This window comes from Epinephelus fuscoguttatus, linkage group LG23 (genome assembly GCF_011397635.1).
Source record: "Epinephelus fuscoguttatus linkage group LG23, E.fuscoguttatus.final_Chr_v1".
Taxonomy (NCBI): domain Eukaryota; kingdom Metazoa; phylum Chordata; class Actinopteri; order Perciformes; family Serranidae; genus Epinephelus; species Epinephelus fuscoguttatus.
The window spans coordinates 30,671,167-30,686,542 of record NC_064774.1 but is presented as its reverse complement, the minus strand read 5'-3'; the positions used below and the strand labels follow the sequence as shown (position 1 = coordinate 30,686,542).

The window sequence follows — 15,376 nt, the reverse complement described above, 5'->3', positions numbered from 1 at the left end:
AAAGGTCAAATTAAGATCAATCAGGGTTATATAAGGGAAAGGTTAAAGCAGTGGGGTGAGGTTGAAGCTGCTTTTATGAATATTTCAGTGAAAATGTGTAACATGTTGAAGCCACAGAGACCTGTCACCAACTCTGCAGTTCCCCTCATCCCTACGCGGACTTTTAGCCTGTTTGAGCGCATTGTTTTGGTTTTACAGCCTGAAGCTTAACTGTTCCGGTTCAGTGTCACAACTCTCATCAGTCTTGTTTCCAGCAGCAACTGGCAGCTGATTTCAAAGCTCTGATAAACTCACTGCACACTACCTAGATTCAGTTATATAATAAATGAGCAACCATTAACCAAAGCTTGAGTAAATCTCTAGTGATCAGCTAATTAGCATGCGTGAGCAAATAGCAAACCCCCAAACAACTTCAAAACACGAGGGGGAAATATGCCAAAAACTAATCAGCGCATACAGAGGTATTCAAATGATCACTTTGCAACATTGGCAACATGGAAAGTAGTTGTCAGACACACCACAAGATATAAGCTCAGCTGATACCTCAATCACAAATTCTAATATTACTGTGACTGAAGTTATGGCTTTAAGTAGTGAGTAGACTTTAAGTAGTACAATTTTGCTTTTATTACAATCAGATAAGCCACGAGTTTTTCGTAAACTAGGTGCTTTTCTGAAAAAGGTCCTTTCTTTGTTATAGTAACATTTGTTGGCGGCACCTGCTAGCTTACCTTGTAGAGCGGACGCCCCACAAACAAAGGCTCCGTCCTTGCCGCAGCAGCGTTCCAACACATGGCTTTTTGCTGCATGTCGTCCCCCCTCTCCCTCCCCCTTTCACTCAGGATCTGTGTGCTGTCTAGTAAGGGTAAAAACAGTGCAAAAAATTAATCTTAAAAAAACAAGTAACATTTATTGTGCTTTAGCCACATCGTGTGTCATTGCTCTGTTATTGTATGTAATGTTTTTACTCCATACCATGTGATATGGTCTTTAGTCAAATAAATGAAAATGAAATGAATGAAAATTATAATCTGATGGATATCACTTAAGAACATATCAAAACACTTGGAGTAGCCAATGTGGCTTTTTGCACAAAGGTGAAAATTCCTGGGTGTCCGAGCAACATCAAAATATGTTGTTAATACAAACAGGTTTATTGTTATTATTGGAAAATATTACAACTTACTGAAACATATTGAAAGGCACTTGATGTAAATAGCCAATATAGCTATTTACACACGTGTGTAAAATCCTGGGTGTCCGAGCAATATGGAAATATGTTGTTAACATAAACTTGTCTTTTCAGCTATTCTGCTAAAGTTTGTTTACACGGTGTGCATTCAGCAGCGTTATACATCATTAAAACTGAAAGCAGTATGTCAACTAAGTCTAAAAATAAAAAGCCAACATTGACTCACGCAGGACTTGAAATCTGGTCTCCTGGGAAAATGTTGTGTGCTTCACCCACTTATCCACTATGATTTTTTTGGTAAATTAACCACTCTAATGTCAGAGAATATCCAAGATTGGCCATTCTGTGCAGAGTCTGCATGTTCTCCTGGTGTCAGCTTGGGTTTTCTCCGGGTACTCCGGCTTCCTCCCACAATCCAAAGACATGCAGGTTAATTGGTGACTCTAAATTGGCTGTAAGTGTGAAAGTGAGGGTGAATGGTTGTCTGTCTCTGTGTGTTGGCCCTGCGATAGTCTGGTGACCTTTCCAGGGTGTACCCTGCCTCTCACCCAATGTCAGCTGGGATAGGCTCCAGCCCCCAGCGACCCCCAACAGGATAAGCAGTTACGGAAATTAACAAATGGCTAGTGATAGCCCTAACCGTGACCTCCAGTACTTGGAATGAGTATTTCTGAATGCTCCACTCACATTATCTTCTATTGTCTAAAACAGGCCAACAGAAGTTGCTGGCTAGTGCTGGCTAATGTCTTTTGGGAATTGTTTTGCTTCCAGCTAAGCCCAGCCCACCAAAAACGCTGTACTGTTACTAACAGTAAAAGGGCCTATTGGTGGTTGTAGTCATTTGTTGATATTCTGTCTTGACGGTCAAATTTGTTTACAGGCATTATTATTTACTATATTATTAGTCTTTATTAAACAAGAAACAAAAAAATGTCAGAACAAAATAATCTCAAAAATAATTAGAAATATACAAACAATTATTCATACAAATGTTACAGCACACATCAACATAAGGCGTCTCAATACAGTTTAGTCGTATTCCATCTGAGTTTGAATGGCTTTGTTTTTATTTGGACAAATGTGCCAGATTAAAGTGCTTTCCACATACTTAGGATCATCACAAACAGGAAAAGCCATATTTTATATAAAGCAAATCTGTAGTACTTTAAGGATGGAACCCTGTTTTCTGCTTCAGTGTCTCCTGTTTGGAGTTGGATTTTGACGTCGCCTTGCCTGGTTACCTGCAGCTTTAAAAGACCCACTATGCAGTATTATCCCGCTTGTGTAACTGTATAGCTTCATATATGTGTGCAGTGGACTGAATGAACGCAGCTGGAGAGATCGATGGCTTTTCCAAGCTTGATTAGCTTCTAATGGGCTGTTAGCTCTCCTGTGGGCAGTGGTGGCCTGTAGAATCCAAATGTCCTGTGGCTCCGCTCAGCAGCACAGCGCTGACTCACATTACCTCTGTGGTTTGGCCCCCAGAGCACTGAGAGAGTTTGTGACCAGGAGGTTGTTGGCTCGATCCCCAGACCGATCTGCCCTTCCCCACCATTGTGCCCTTGAGCAAGGCTCTTAACCCCAGCTGCTCCAGTGGAGCTGCTCAGTGGCCAGCAGATCAGACTGCGGTTGTACTGGGCAGCTTCCAGGTGTGTATGTGTATGTGTATGTCTGTGGGGATGTGAACAGGGCATTCCTGCTACAGAGAGGCTTCCTCTCAGTGACACCTCCCTGAATAAATAAAAAAAACAGCATGTGAAGGATTCACTGCAGAACATCAGCGTTCCCAGACAGTGAACACATCCTTATTTTATACATCTTGCATAATTCAGAAGCAGAGCTGAGAGTGAATGACAGCTTTCAGCAGATCAAAGAGGAGCTAAATACATCTGAATACTGTCATTGCTCTGTGTGTGTGTGTGTGTGTGTGGGTGTGTGTGTGTCTGACTTTTTTACCTTTGGAACTAGGACGTTGTAGCTGTTTCATACTTCTGAAAGAGTTTAGCATCAACTTTACATCATCTAACCACTTCAAACACATGTACTGATTATGTACGTTACTTTTTGCAATTTAAATGATTCTGCACTTAAAAAGTTCTTAAGTTTTTATCAAGTCATATCAATAATAGTTGAGTATCCCTAGGGACGGCTGTGTAGGTGAGATGTTTGGTCAAAGGTCAAATAACAGATGGGTGACTGTGAAATTTTATGGACATTTCTGATTCCAAGAGATGAATCTTAATAACTTTTGTGATCCTCTGACATCTTATCTAGTGCTCAAATCTTTATGATCACATATCTGCAGAACTAATGACATCAGCCTCAGCTGCAGAGCTCTGATTGGGCTCAAAATATCAGGCCAGACCTTACATAAACCTGCACAGTTTCTGTTCAAGCCTGACCTGAGCCTGACCCACAGCAGCGTCTAAACCCAATCAAAAACATTCTAATTCCTAATGTGAAAAATACACTGATCAGCCAAAACATTAAAACCACTTAAAAGTGAAGTGAATAACATTGATCATCTTGTTACAGTGCAATGTTCTGCTGTGAAACTTTTGGTCCTGGCATTCATGTGGATGCCATTTGACACACTCCACCCACCCAAATACCACTGTAGACCAAGTACCCCCCCCTTGTGCCTCTGAAGGTGCTCACTGCTCTTTACCCCATGTAATGCACATTTCTCCCATTGCTGAGGAGGCAGAGGCGCTAAGTGGCCACGCAGCCCCTCCTTCTTTCTCTTGCTCTGGTTTTCCTCCCCTCTCAAATAGTACATGCCATATCTCGATAAATGTGGGCATGACCAGAACACATGTATATAGTCATACCTTGGCTAGTCTTGACTTGGTGAAATGGACTCTGTGAAAGATCTTGTGCAGGAGTAGGCTGTACCTTGCACATACAGAGGAGGTGTATCTAAGTTCATGTATACGTTCCCATTGCTGGTCCCAGATGACCCTGAAAGAGTCTGAACAAGTTGGGTTTATCTTGGAAATGTAATCATACATGGTTAAGTGTGTTTGTTTGTTTTTGAGTGATACAGTGCTGTTGTCTGACTTATCTAGAGACTGCAGAATAAAGATAGTCAGGCTTCTTTTCCCACTACAGTGTTCCTCATATCACATGTAAACTCCATCAGAGCCCTGTCTAGCTTTGCTTTTGTTTTTAACCTCTGTTAACATGTTCCTCTTAATATTTGTGCAGTCTTTCTTAATGTGCATTTGAAAAAAGAAGAGCGGCTCCTGTTGAATGCATGTGTTTGACTGTAATATGATCCCAGAGGGCAATAAATGAGTACTAAAAAAAAACAAGACTTAAACACAAAGAAATAACAGATTCAGTGTTCCGAAGGCTCCAGGTTCACTTTGTGGGAATTATTATGGTAATTTGATAATTGCAAATTTGTTTCCTAATAGTGTAAGCACAAATAAAGCATGATATAAACTGAGTTAAGTTAAAATGTAATTTTATGGTCTTTATTATTTAACTTAATATTGTCATGAGATCGCTCTTATTCCTAAATTTGTGCTTCATGAAGTTATTGTATTTACTGATGAGTACATACATACACAGTGTATAAAGAGTGGACAAACAGGGAGGAATGAGCTCATGCCCTGACACAAGCTCTAATTTATACTTAATACTTCATGCGGTCATGCCTGTCACCCTCCACGCCATGCTGTCATAGTCACATTATTGACTCCTCTCTCTAATTCACTCACAGGACCATTCAGAGCTGTCCATCGGCGCTGCGGCCACCATGGCCCACGAGATCGGCCACAACTTCGGCATGAGCCACGACCACGATGGCTGCTGTGTGGAGGCCACGGCTGAGCAGGGAGGCTGTGTGATGGCTGCCGCCACCGGGTGAGCCTCGAGCACAAACCTGCTTACACCGAGCTGTTGTCTCTAACAGCGTGACATATGAATAACACTTTCATCAGCCAAAGGAATAAACAAATTACATATTAATGTGGCAGCCTAAAGAACTCGTCCTGTCTCCTGAGATTTTTGATTCCTCTCAGACAGAAAAACACAAACTTTTGTTCCACTTTTTTTGCGAACATCATGGATTTTTAATTACCAGTTTTCACTGATATTGTACCACATTAAAATAATAGAATGAGAGAAAACATTTTTCTGTATTTAAAGCTTTTGTATGTTGTTACATTTCAACACATTACATAAAAACACAAGGAACTACTTTTGAATCTCAGAAAAGCAAAAAGAATCTATGTCATATATTTTTGTAAATTTTGCTCCTCAAAAATTAGATAAAAATGTTTCTCTCCAGGCATCCATTCCCACGTGTCTTCAGCCGCTGCAGCAAACGGGACCTGGACAGCTACTTCCAGAAGGGAGGAGGCATGTGTCTCTTCAACATGCCCAACATGAAGGACCTGGTGGGGGGCAAGAAGTGTGGGAATGGCTTCGTGGAAGATGGAGAAGAGTGTGATTGTGGAGAACCTGATGTAAGCACATTTATTCACTGATAGTCGTCTGAACCTTCCCAAGCCCACAAAATTATCACTGTAAATCAAATGATTCCTAGTGATAATCTGCTTTTAAAGGACCATACTGGTGTTTTTGTATGTTTTTGCCTATCTAGTCCTGCTCTACTCTTTACTCTGCTCAGGTGTTTGAGATCTGTAACCTCTTCCACTACCCCACTTCCTACCATAGACCCATTTTTCTCTTTTTTTAGGGGTACAGATAATCTTTATTGGAGATAGCAGGTCAGTAGTATGCCTCATAGAAGTGGTATACTAGGAACCCAGGGTCAGTTGCACAAAACACCTTAAGTTAAGATTTTCCCTTAAGTCATAGTTAAGGTTTCCTCAACATCAAATTGGTTGCACAAAACACCCTTCAGTCTTTTCCTTAAGGTTTCCTTAAAATGTTTACTTTAAGGGGTAGTGCACCCAAAAATGAAAATTTTTGAATATTTTTTTTATCACCATAAACTCTGTAATGTTTTCTTTCTTTCTTTCTTTTTTTACCTTGCTTTGTTTGCTAAGGTCTTTTGTGCAACAGTCTAGAGATTCCTTAAGTATACCACTAAGACAAGGAGTAAAACATAAAACCTTAAAGGGATAGTGCACCCAAAATTGAAAATTCAGTCATTATCTACTCACCCATATGCCGACGGAGGCCCTGGTGAAGTTTTAGAGTCCTCACATCCCTTGCGGAGATCGGCGGGGGGAGCGGCCTGCACACCTAATGGCATACGGCGCCCCAGACTAACGTCTAAGAACACAAAATTGAATCCACAAAGTAGTGATCCAAGTGTCCTGAAGCCCCGACATAATAAGGTGTTTCGAAAAACGTCATATGAACTCTGTTTTTAGCCTCACTGTAGCCTGTAGCTCTGACTGCTTCTCTGTGCTCCGCGCTCACGTGTGTGTGCTCAGGGTGATCGGTGATGCACGGTCTCTGAAGAGCAGCAGTCTCGTCAGTACTGATGTCCAGATTCTCAAGTGCAGGCATCGCCAATTCCCAGTCTGAGCAGCAAAGACTTTCCTCATCCGTTGGCATTGCTTTGCATTTGAAACAACTACACCACCAGGTTTCCAGTGCTCGACTCCGGTATTCTACCAGCATACTACTGGTGCACGTGTCACATGATGTAAACACGGGTGAGCAAAGTTCATGCTTTTGCTGGTCTCGCGCAGGTGCCCACACGTGAGCGAGGAGCACAGAGAAGCAGTCAGAGCTACAGGCTACAGTGAGGCTAAAAACAGAGTTCATATGACGTTTTTCGAAACAACTTTTTATGTCGGGGCTTCAGGACACTTGGATCACTACGGATGAGCATGTTGGAGATACTTTGTGGATTCAATTTTGTGTTCTTAGACGTTAGTCTGGGGCGCCGTATGCCATTAGGTGTGCTGGCCGCTCCCCCTGCCGATCTTCGCAAGGGATGTGAGGACTCTAAAACTTCACCAGGGCCTCTGTCGGCATATGGGTGAGTAGATAATGGCTGAATTTTCATTTTTGGGTGCAATATCCCTTTAAGGTTTTATGTTTTACTCCTTGTCTTAGTGGTATACTTAACGAATCTCTAGACTGTTGCACAAAAGACCTTAGCAAACAAAGCAAGGTAAAAAAAAAAAAGAAAAACTGCAACATTACAGAGTTTATGGTGATAAATGATAAAAAAAAAAAAAAAAAAAAAACCTAACACACCCCGGGAAGACTGTTCTGTGACCAGGAGAACCCAATGATACACTTCCGATGTTACACTTAAGATTCGACTGAATTAATTTTCATTGCAGGATTAAATTTACTTTGCAGTATGTGCTTTCTTTGACTGTATTAACTTGTGTGAGTCCAAGCAAACAAACAACCTCCATGGAAACTTTTAGCACAGAAAAATCTCTTTCAATACAGTTACACTGATTTAAAAACAAAACAAAATTGAACATCTTGTCATACATCTATGGCCTGCCGCCTTTTCCTAGACTAGCTATTGATTCCAAATCCAATAAAAAAAAAAAGTCTTGGAGGAAAATTGTGAGTGCAAACTAAGAGTAACTACTTTGTTGTAAAACATATCAATGAATGTTCATTTAGACCTAGAAGGAATGTTTATAGGCTATTGTAGATTAAATAGGCTGTGTTGCCATCACTATAAGGCACAAATATGTATTACGGCTCAAGAGAGATTTGACAGTGAAGGTCGTTGACCCCTGTAATAGGTTATTTCAAACACTGAGGTCTGTTTCAAAAAATGGTCTCATTACATTTAAATGGCTACTCTGGGAACTAACATCATCACACATGAATAAAATTGGGCTCAATGAATCCACAAGAGTCTCAGCTTTCCAGTCAGACCCAATTTATGCAATTCCAAGACTGTTTAGGGACCCCAGTATGCAAAACATTTCAAATGCAATAGATGAAATAACACGTCTGTATGGCATGCAAAAACTGCATGGTTTTGGCCCCTAGACTGCATGGTGCTAGCATAAAGTGGGCATGTCTGTAAAGGGGAGACTTGTTGGTACCCCAAGAATCCATTTCCATTGAGATTTTCTTGAGGTAAGAGGTCCAGGAACCCCTGTGAAAATTGCCCTGCCAGTTTTTCCCTCGCCAAAATGTAGCCTTTGGATTGCTTAGGTCTTCTAGTTTTATATGATATCACTATCTTCGCTCTAGCTTTAATTCAGCCCATTACAACCTCCAAATGACAGTAATGACGGCAGAGGATGCAGATGTCCAAGCTGAGTGGAAGAGGTTGAATGTGTTTTTCCAGACTTCTAAGCAATGTTTGATTGTCATTCCTTTTTTTACTGTATGATGACACATACAGTTTTAAGGAACTTCCACTTCACCCAAGTATTTACATTTTATAAGACTTAACACTTGTACTCTGCACCATTTCCAAAAAATTAAAGTTTCTAGGTACTTCACCTAGACAGATATTGCATAGACTTGATACTAAGCTATGCTTATCATGTTCCAGTTGCAGCTCTGTACTCAATACACAGGCATGAGATTGACATCCAGCTTCTCATCTCACCCTTCAAAAGAAAGCAAATAAAAGATTCAGAAGGACTTGTTGCTGATCTACTTTACTCACATCAGCTCTAAAATGTAAATAATAAGTTCTTCTTGACCTTGGAAATAGTAGTTGAACGAAATAACTAAAGGTCCCATAGGTCGCTGTTTCCAGAGTTTTCAATCTCCAGATGCTGGTGAGATGTGGTTTAAAGCTCTGTAAAATGCTAGTGGACAGTGGACAGGCTACAGAACGTAGCATATGTGAAGTCTAGCATTAAATAAAATGATCTGTCTGTTAATTCTATTTGTTCATTTTGACATCACTGGTGTAAAAAGTGGCTGTTTAGACTTTTCCTTCAGGTTTTCCTTTGCATAGCATGGTGCCGTTGCAGCCTCATCATCAGTGCGATCTGTGTCGCCTTTGTGCAACACAGCTGAAAGATTGCTGAAAGTTCCCTCAAATCGGGATGAAGTGTTTGCGCTCAACCCAGAGGTTAAGTAAACCTACTTTGGTTCAAGCAGCAGAGAAAATTGAAAACAGAGGAAGTAAATTGGTCGTTGACAACAGCGGCGCGGCTGACGGGGCTGTTTGTTATGAGTCAGAGCGGAGCTGACACTCGAGCTCAGGCTGCTGACAAGCCACCTGTTCTTAGCATTGCAAATGAGACGAGCTACAGAACGCTGCTTAATGGTCTCACCTTGTGATTTCCAAATGTGTGATACACATGACATTGTGGGGCTGTGGAGTTCCAGATTGTAAACTAAATGTAATCCTCTTTTGTTTTTGTTTGTTTTTTAGAGGGGAAGTCAGAATCCTTTCAAAACTAAATCTTTTACAATAAAGCTTCAAAGTTTTTATTTTAGAAATGTGATAAGACAGCATTGCAGAAAAAGTGGGTTTGTGAAAAGTGACAGAGACATTCTGGTTTTAGACCTCAAATGACATTGGCTCAGTCTCATTGTTGGGATCAACATCACACAACAGAAAAGCTGCTGCTTTTTCTTGTAGTTGTTGCCTTCACTCATAATCCCCTCTCTGCTCCCTCCTGCTGGTGTATTCAACTTTTTCTCTGGCTTGAGTCAGCTCCCACATTTGTAATGAGTGTAAATGTGGCTTGGTCGAGGGCACCATGACAACTGGAGGTGTTGTCTTTGTGTGCATGGTATGACACAAGAGCAGCAGTAAAATCACATTACTGGATTTTTATTTATTTTTCTTTTTTTCTTTCTGCCGACATCGGTTGAAATCATGAATTGTCAGTCACAGTTAGTCTATGAAACTGCTAAAAGTGCGTGTGTGTGTAGAATAGGTTTGTCTTTTTAGCTTTCTTATTTTTATCATTTAAATCTGGCTGCAAAAATGTTTTTATTAACAACCTATTAACACTCACAACTGTACACAAACTTGTAAAGTTTGTTTTGTTTTGTTTTTTTAATTGGTGAAATTATGTGACAACAGACAAGGTGACATAGAGGACAAATACATTACACCAAGTGGAGTACAAACAGTGGACTACTTGTAAACTTGTAAAGTTCGTAGAACCCTGTCTTTAATGACTCAGAATTTTTCACTGCTTACTTGACATCTGCTGCTAGGCATGAACGTATCTATTTTTTCATACCTTCATACCTCCTTGAAATTTCACCAGGGCATATGGTATATGATGGTATTTGTGTGTGGTTTTACCCATACGCCCCAACCTCGACCGGCAAGTTCGCTACATTCCGCAAGCTCTATTAGCTTTTCAGTCCAATGTTGTGTTCACACCAAACGTGAATGCGAATTGGAGCGCTAGAATATTTTGTGTTGACTCACTTCATGTGCTTCATATGCAGGAATAACTAAGGTCATATGCCAAAGAAAGAATGAACTTCTGCTGAGCGAGCCGCCTGTTAATGACGCTGTCAGCAAAGCAGTAATGATTGTGCTAAGTGGCTAATGGGCATGTAGCTACTTACATGTTTCAGATGATACATCATGGTTATAGCTGATGAATGATGCAGAGTTTACGTATCACCTTGGGTTCATCCTTCACCTTCTCAGAATGATGCCACAGTTTTTATTTCCTGCTCAACATGTTATTAACTAGCCTATGTAATAACCACAAGTACCAGCCCTGTAAATTAACCTGACTCCTGTCTGACTGCTGAGTGTGGCCACTTCCTGTGTCTGTCCTTAAATTTCCATATGGTCCACTCATATAGGTTTTGATTTATTTTGATGAGGCACAGCTCGTCATAGAGTTTTGAATTTGGTTTGTTTTTTTGTTTTTTTCTGCGACTAAGCGACCAATGAAATCTTGCCGACTAATGACTTTTCTGACCTTTCTGGTCGACTAGCATTTGGTCAACTATTAATTTAAAAAGTAAACAAATATAGGAAGATAGCATGTTCTCATCAATTTTTTAAGTGGTTGGGCCTCCAGTCTGACGTATCTGAGCGCACAGCACAGTTTACCTATCAGAACAGATTTCTATATTTAATGGATTTATTGTGGACAGTGTCGAATGTTACGCAATGTGGCACAATAGACGGATGCTCTTATTCAGTTAGGACTCAGTGTCACATGCATATCACACAGACAGGTATGTAAACAATTCTGTTGACGACACAGCTCGTTCTCTCTGTTAATACGTGGTTAAAAAGCAGGTATATCTGCAGCATTAGAAATGGAGAAGCTTTTGATCTTTTAGTAACAACTTACAAACATTTAGAACTCCACTGGCTTAGTGTTTATTACTTCACAACTTCATAACCTAATGTTTATTACCCATTAAAATGACTTACTACCATTTATAACTGCTAACCAGATGGTTTATTTCCTTTCCTTAATGACTGCCAACATCATGTTTAAGGGTGGCTCATTAAAAAAGTGGCACCTTTTAGGGAATAATGTGTTGACGCAGTTTCGTTAACAAGTGTGCGTTTGTGTGTCCGTGTGTTTGTGTGACTGTTTACAGGAATGCACCAATGATTGCTGCAATGCCAATAATTGCACCTTGAAGGAGGAGGCTCAGTGTGCCCATGGAGTGTGCTGCGAGGGCTGTAAGGTAAGAAACACACACACATGTGCAGGCAGAGTGGCGTAGGAGGGAGCTCACCTCGTTTGCAGTAGTATGCTGGTATCATTAGCTCATTGTCAGTCATGATGTCAGTGTGCTGACTTACTGTACCCACAGCATGTCAGCTCCCATCACAGCGGGGCTTGTCGTCACGTCACACCTACACTTTTCATCTGTGCTCTCATCTTGCTGTACAAATGCAAATCCTGACATCCCATTGTTACTCCCACAAGTCTGAACCCTAATTCTACTGAGCTTTAACCTGACAGGAGAGTCAAAATACTGAAGATGGCAGTAACTTCAGTACTGTCTGCAGAGGAGGAGCTATTCTCCCTCTCATTCTTACTGTGTTCGTCTCATCGCAATACTTGTCTTTCTATGCATATTTATCCTCTTAATGTACATGCTGTATGTGGAATATATCAATACTCTTATGCCTGTTACACAGAGCTACACATTTTATATTTAAGCATATTGTCAAATCTTGAATACTTTTCTTCAGTTCCACTGCTATGGCTGCTGTTTTACATATTATTGATATGTTTTAATATGTTTTTTCTGTTCTCAACTTCTTATACATATTACATATACATATTATACATATTCTTATACTTCTTTTACATGTAATTTCTAGCAAAATTCCCCCTAAAGCTGCACTTCCAAATATTAATCTGTATGAGTAATGGGTCAAATATTTTTCTCAGGGGCTAAAAGAAGAGGGAATATTGGACTGACAGATAACAATGCAAATGAATTCTAAGGTTGCTCTGTGTCTGCTGAATGTGAGAAGAGTCAAACATTTTATTAGCATGTCGGCTGTAACGACTGTACAAGAGGCTAATATGTTGGATGTTGTGTTTTCAGCCTGTTATGCTGTCCCCAGGTGGCCCAAAAATCTATCAGGCAGCTATGTACCCAGTTGTTACACGTAAACACCACAAACAGCAAAGTGCAGCCTGTGTCAAGCAGCCATGCAGTGTTTATGGAAAGCTGCAGCAGCTGCTCGAAGCTATGACTGTACGATTCTGCAGCCAAATTAAAAGTTGGGGATAGTTTAATTTTTAGAGACAAATTGCAACCAATCAGTTAACAGAGTCCTGTGCCTCCTGTGGCATGCTAACCTATTATAACCGTTATAAAGAATACCTGAAAGGCATGAACCAACACATTCTCACTCCGACCTTGACATATATTGAGGTTTAGTTATGGACTTCCCAGGTTGAGATACAACTTGCAAGGTACCCTGGGTGAGTTGGTTGTTGATCACTGTGTCAACTTCTGCCTGTTACATGCATCGTCTGTCTTCAAAATACACTTCAGTTTTCATAGGAAATGTACAGTCTGCATGGAGTCTTTTTCACAATATACACACTGCTTTGGTACAGCTATGTTTAGCTAACACACAAGCTTGGTTGGGTTTTGGAAGAAAGAACAGGGTTTGACTTTACAATTTTACGGGAGGCCTCCCAGCTGAAAGTCGGTGGTTGATTGACCCATCCACCACCCCTTCTGCCCATCCTATACGGACTTCCGCCACTTAACTTGTGTTGTTGTCCAGGGGACAGCGTTTTTTAATCAGTGTCTGACACCAGAGGTCACTGCCAGAGTGCCAGTATTCAACAACTTAGAGAGGAGATCAGATTTTGGACAATATTTGACATATTGACTGCCAATGCCCTTGCAACAAATAAGACTGACCACTTACAATGGCAGTGGACGATATTTTGTTGTTGCACAGGCTGAAAAGCAGGGATTGAGACTATTGGTGTCCTGTCATCCTGGTAACAATATAAAAGGGATGCAGTAAACTCACTGTCAGTGTAACAGAGGATGCACCTTAATGTTTTCCTGACAATGCTACATTGTGAGCAACAAATCTATGTTGACATCAGCAAGAGGAGAACTAGTTAACGTTAGCTGTTAGCTGTTAGCTTTTAGCTGTTAGCAGGTGGTTGCCTGAGCTAACAGTTATCAGTTTCCCTGAGTTACGTTATGATGCGTAAAAATGAGTATTGGGCAAAGGTGAATTATAACATTCTCATGATGTGTTCAAACTTAATCTTGGAAAATGTAGTTTTTTAGTGAGAAACATGAATAAATACAGCTGTATACAGTAAAACTAATGACAAAACCGACCAAATTGCCATTTTCAGAATTGCTGCGTCCCTAGTAAACACATCGGCGCACTGTGCAGTATAGCAGTAACATCTGATATAGATTTTTTATGTCTCTACCCAAGACTCCCATGTTTTCATGAGTGCACTGTTACCTCAGATGGTAATATATGTTTGAAAATGCAGTCAGACATTTTGACTTTTTTAAGTTCTGCCAACACAACATGAGTCTGTAAAGGTACCACCACCCATTCACCTCACATAGTTATATAATACAATAAGTTGGTTTGTTCTTTTTTTTTTAAAGATATTTTTGGGGGCATTTTTGCCTTTAATTGACAGGACAGCTAAGCATGAAATGGGGAGAGAGAGAGAGAGAGAGAGAGAGAGAGAGAGAGAGAGAGAGAGAAAGGGAGACAATTTGTCCATTCATTTCTACCAGTATATACACTAAGTGTGAAGATTTTCAGCTGTGTTACTTTTCTCTGATAGTCTTCTGCTTTGCCATGACCCAAAAAACCTGAACAGAGGCTCCGGGGCAAAAATAAGCCAGTGGGCTCTTATTGACCCCCTTCTTCCGTTGTAACTTCATTAGTGTGGAACAGACATGGCTTCTTGGTTTTATTTTATATAAAGATTCCTGCCAACACTGCTGTCCTGGAACAGAACCTGGCCCTAGGCTTGTTGTCATTAGTTTGCAATAATTTATTAAATGCACATTTATTAGGGGACATTCACCATTTAAATGCACTACCAACTGAACTAATGAAGCTCTATTTTACAACAAATTTTAGTTTCTCAACAAGAAATGGTACTGTGTTCATCATCCTGTGAGATTCATCCCATCAGACGTGATCTTCATGTTGTTTCAGATGTCTTGCTCCCCCCTCCCTCCCTCCCTCCCTTCTCACTGCTTGTTCCCTGTCTCTGCCAGTTGAAGCAGGCAGGTACCATGTGCCGGGGGCCAGCGGGGGCGTGTGACCTGCCAGAGTACTGCACCGGGGCCTCTCCTTACTGTCCTGCCAACGTCTACCTGCTGGACGGCTCCTCCTGTCAGTACGGAGTGGCCTACTGCTACAATGGCATGTGCCTCACACACGAACAGCAGTGCCTGCAGCTCTGGGGCTACGGTAATGAAAACCACACAATACACTTAACCCTTTCACTCAATATCACAGGGATATACATGCCCTCAGACCCCTGTTAAGCCTTTGTTTAAACCCTGTGAAATAAGGGATTTACCAGTAGAGGTTTTAAAGGTCAGTGCTGTTATTTTTGGAGTTAAACAACCAATAGCCAGTAATGGTGCTTTAAACTGCTTTAAACTAAACAGATTTGACAGTAATACTGCACTGTACGTCAGAGTTTATTCATACAATGAAAAACATGAGCTGGCACTAGTCTGTCAAAATAAAGGCTCATCAAAGCCAGACGGATTTGTTCTTTTTTCCTTTCAGATGCAAAAGCTGCATTCACAAGCATGACAGTGTTTGTACAGCGA

At 40.8% G+C, this 15,376-nt stretch overlaps 1 protein-coding gene across 1 annotated transcript in view; it reads left to right on the top strand.

Moving 5' to 3' along the window:
- Positions 1–15,376, top strand: part of adam19a (ADAM metallopeptidase domain 19a) — a 275,264-nt gene that overhangs the window by 219,558 nt on the left and 40,330 nt on the right. The window contains exons 11-14 of the mRNA XM_049568017.1: positions 4,920–5,062; positions 5,490–5,667; positions 11,660–11,749; positions 14,810–15,005. Coding sequence (XP_049423974.1) covers positions 4,920–5,062; positions 5,490–5,667; positions 11,660–11,749; positions 14,810–15,005 — 607 coding nt within the window. The remainder of the gene's footprint in view (positions 1–4,919; positions 5,063–5,489; positions 5,668–11,659; positions 11,750–14,809; positions 15,006–15,376) is intronic.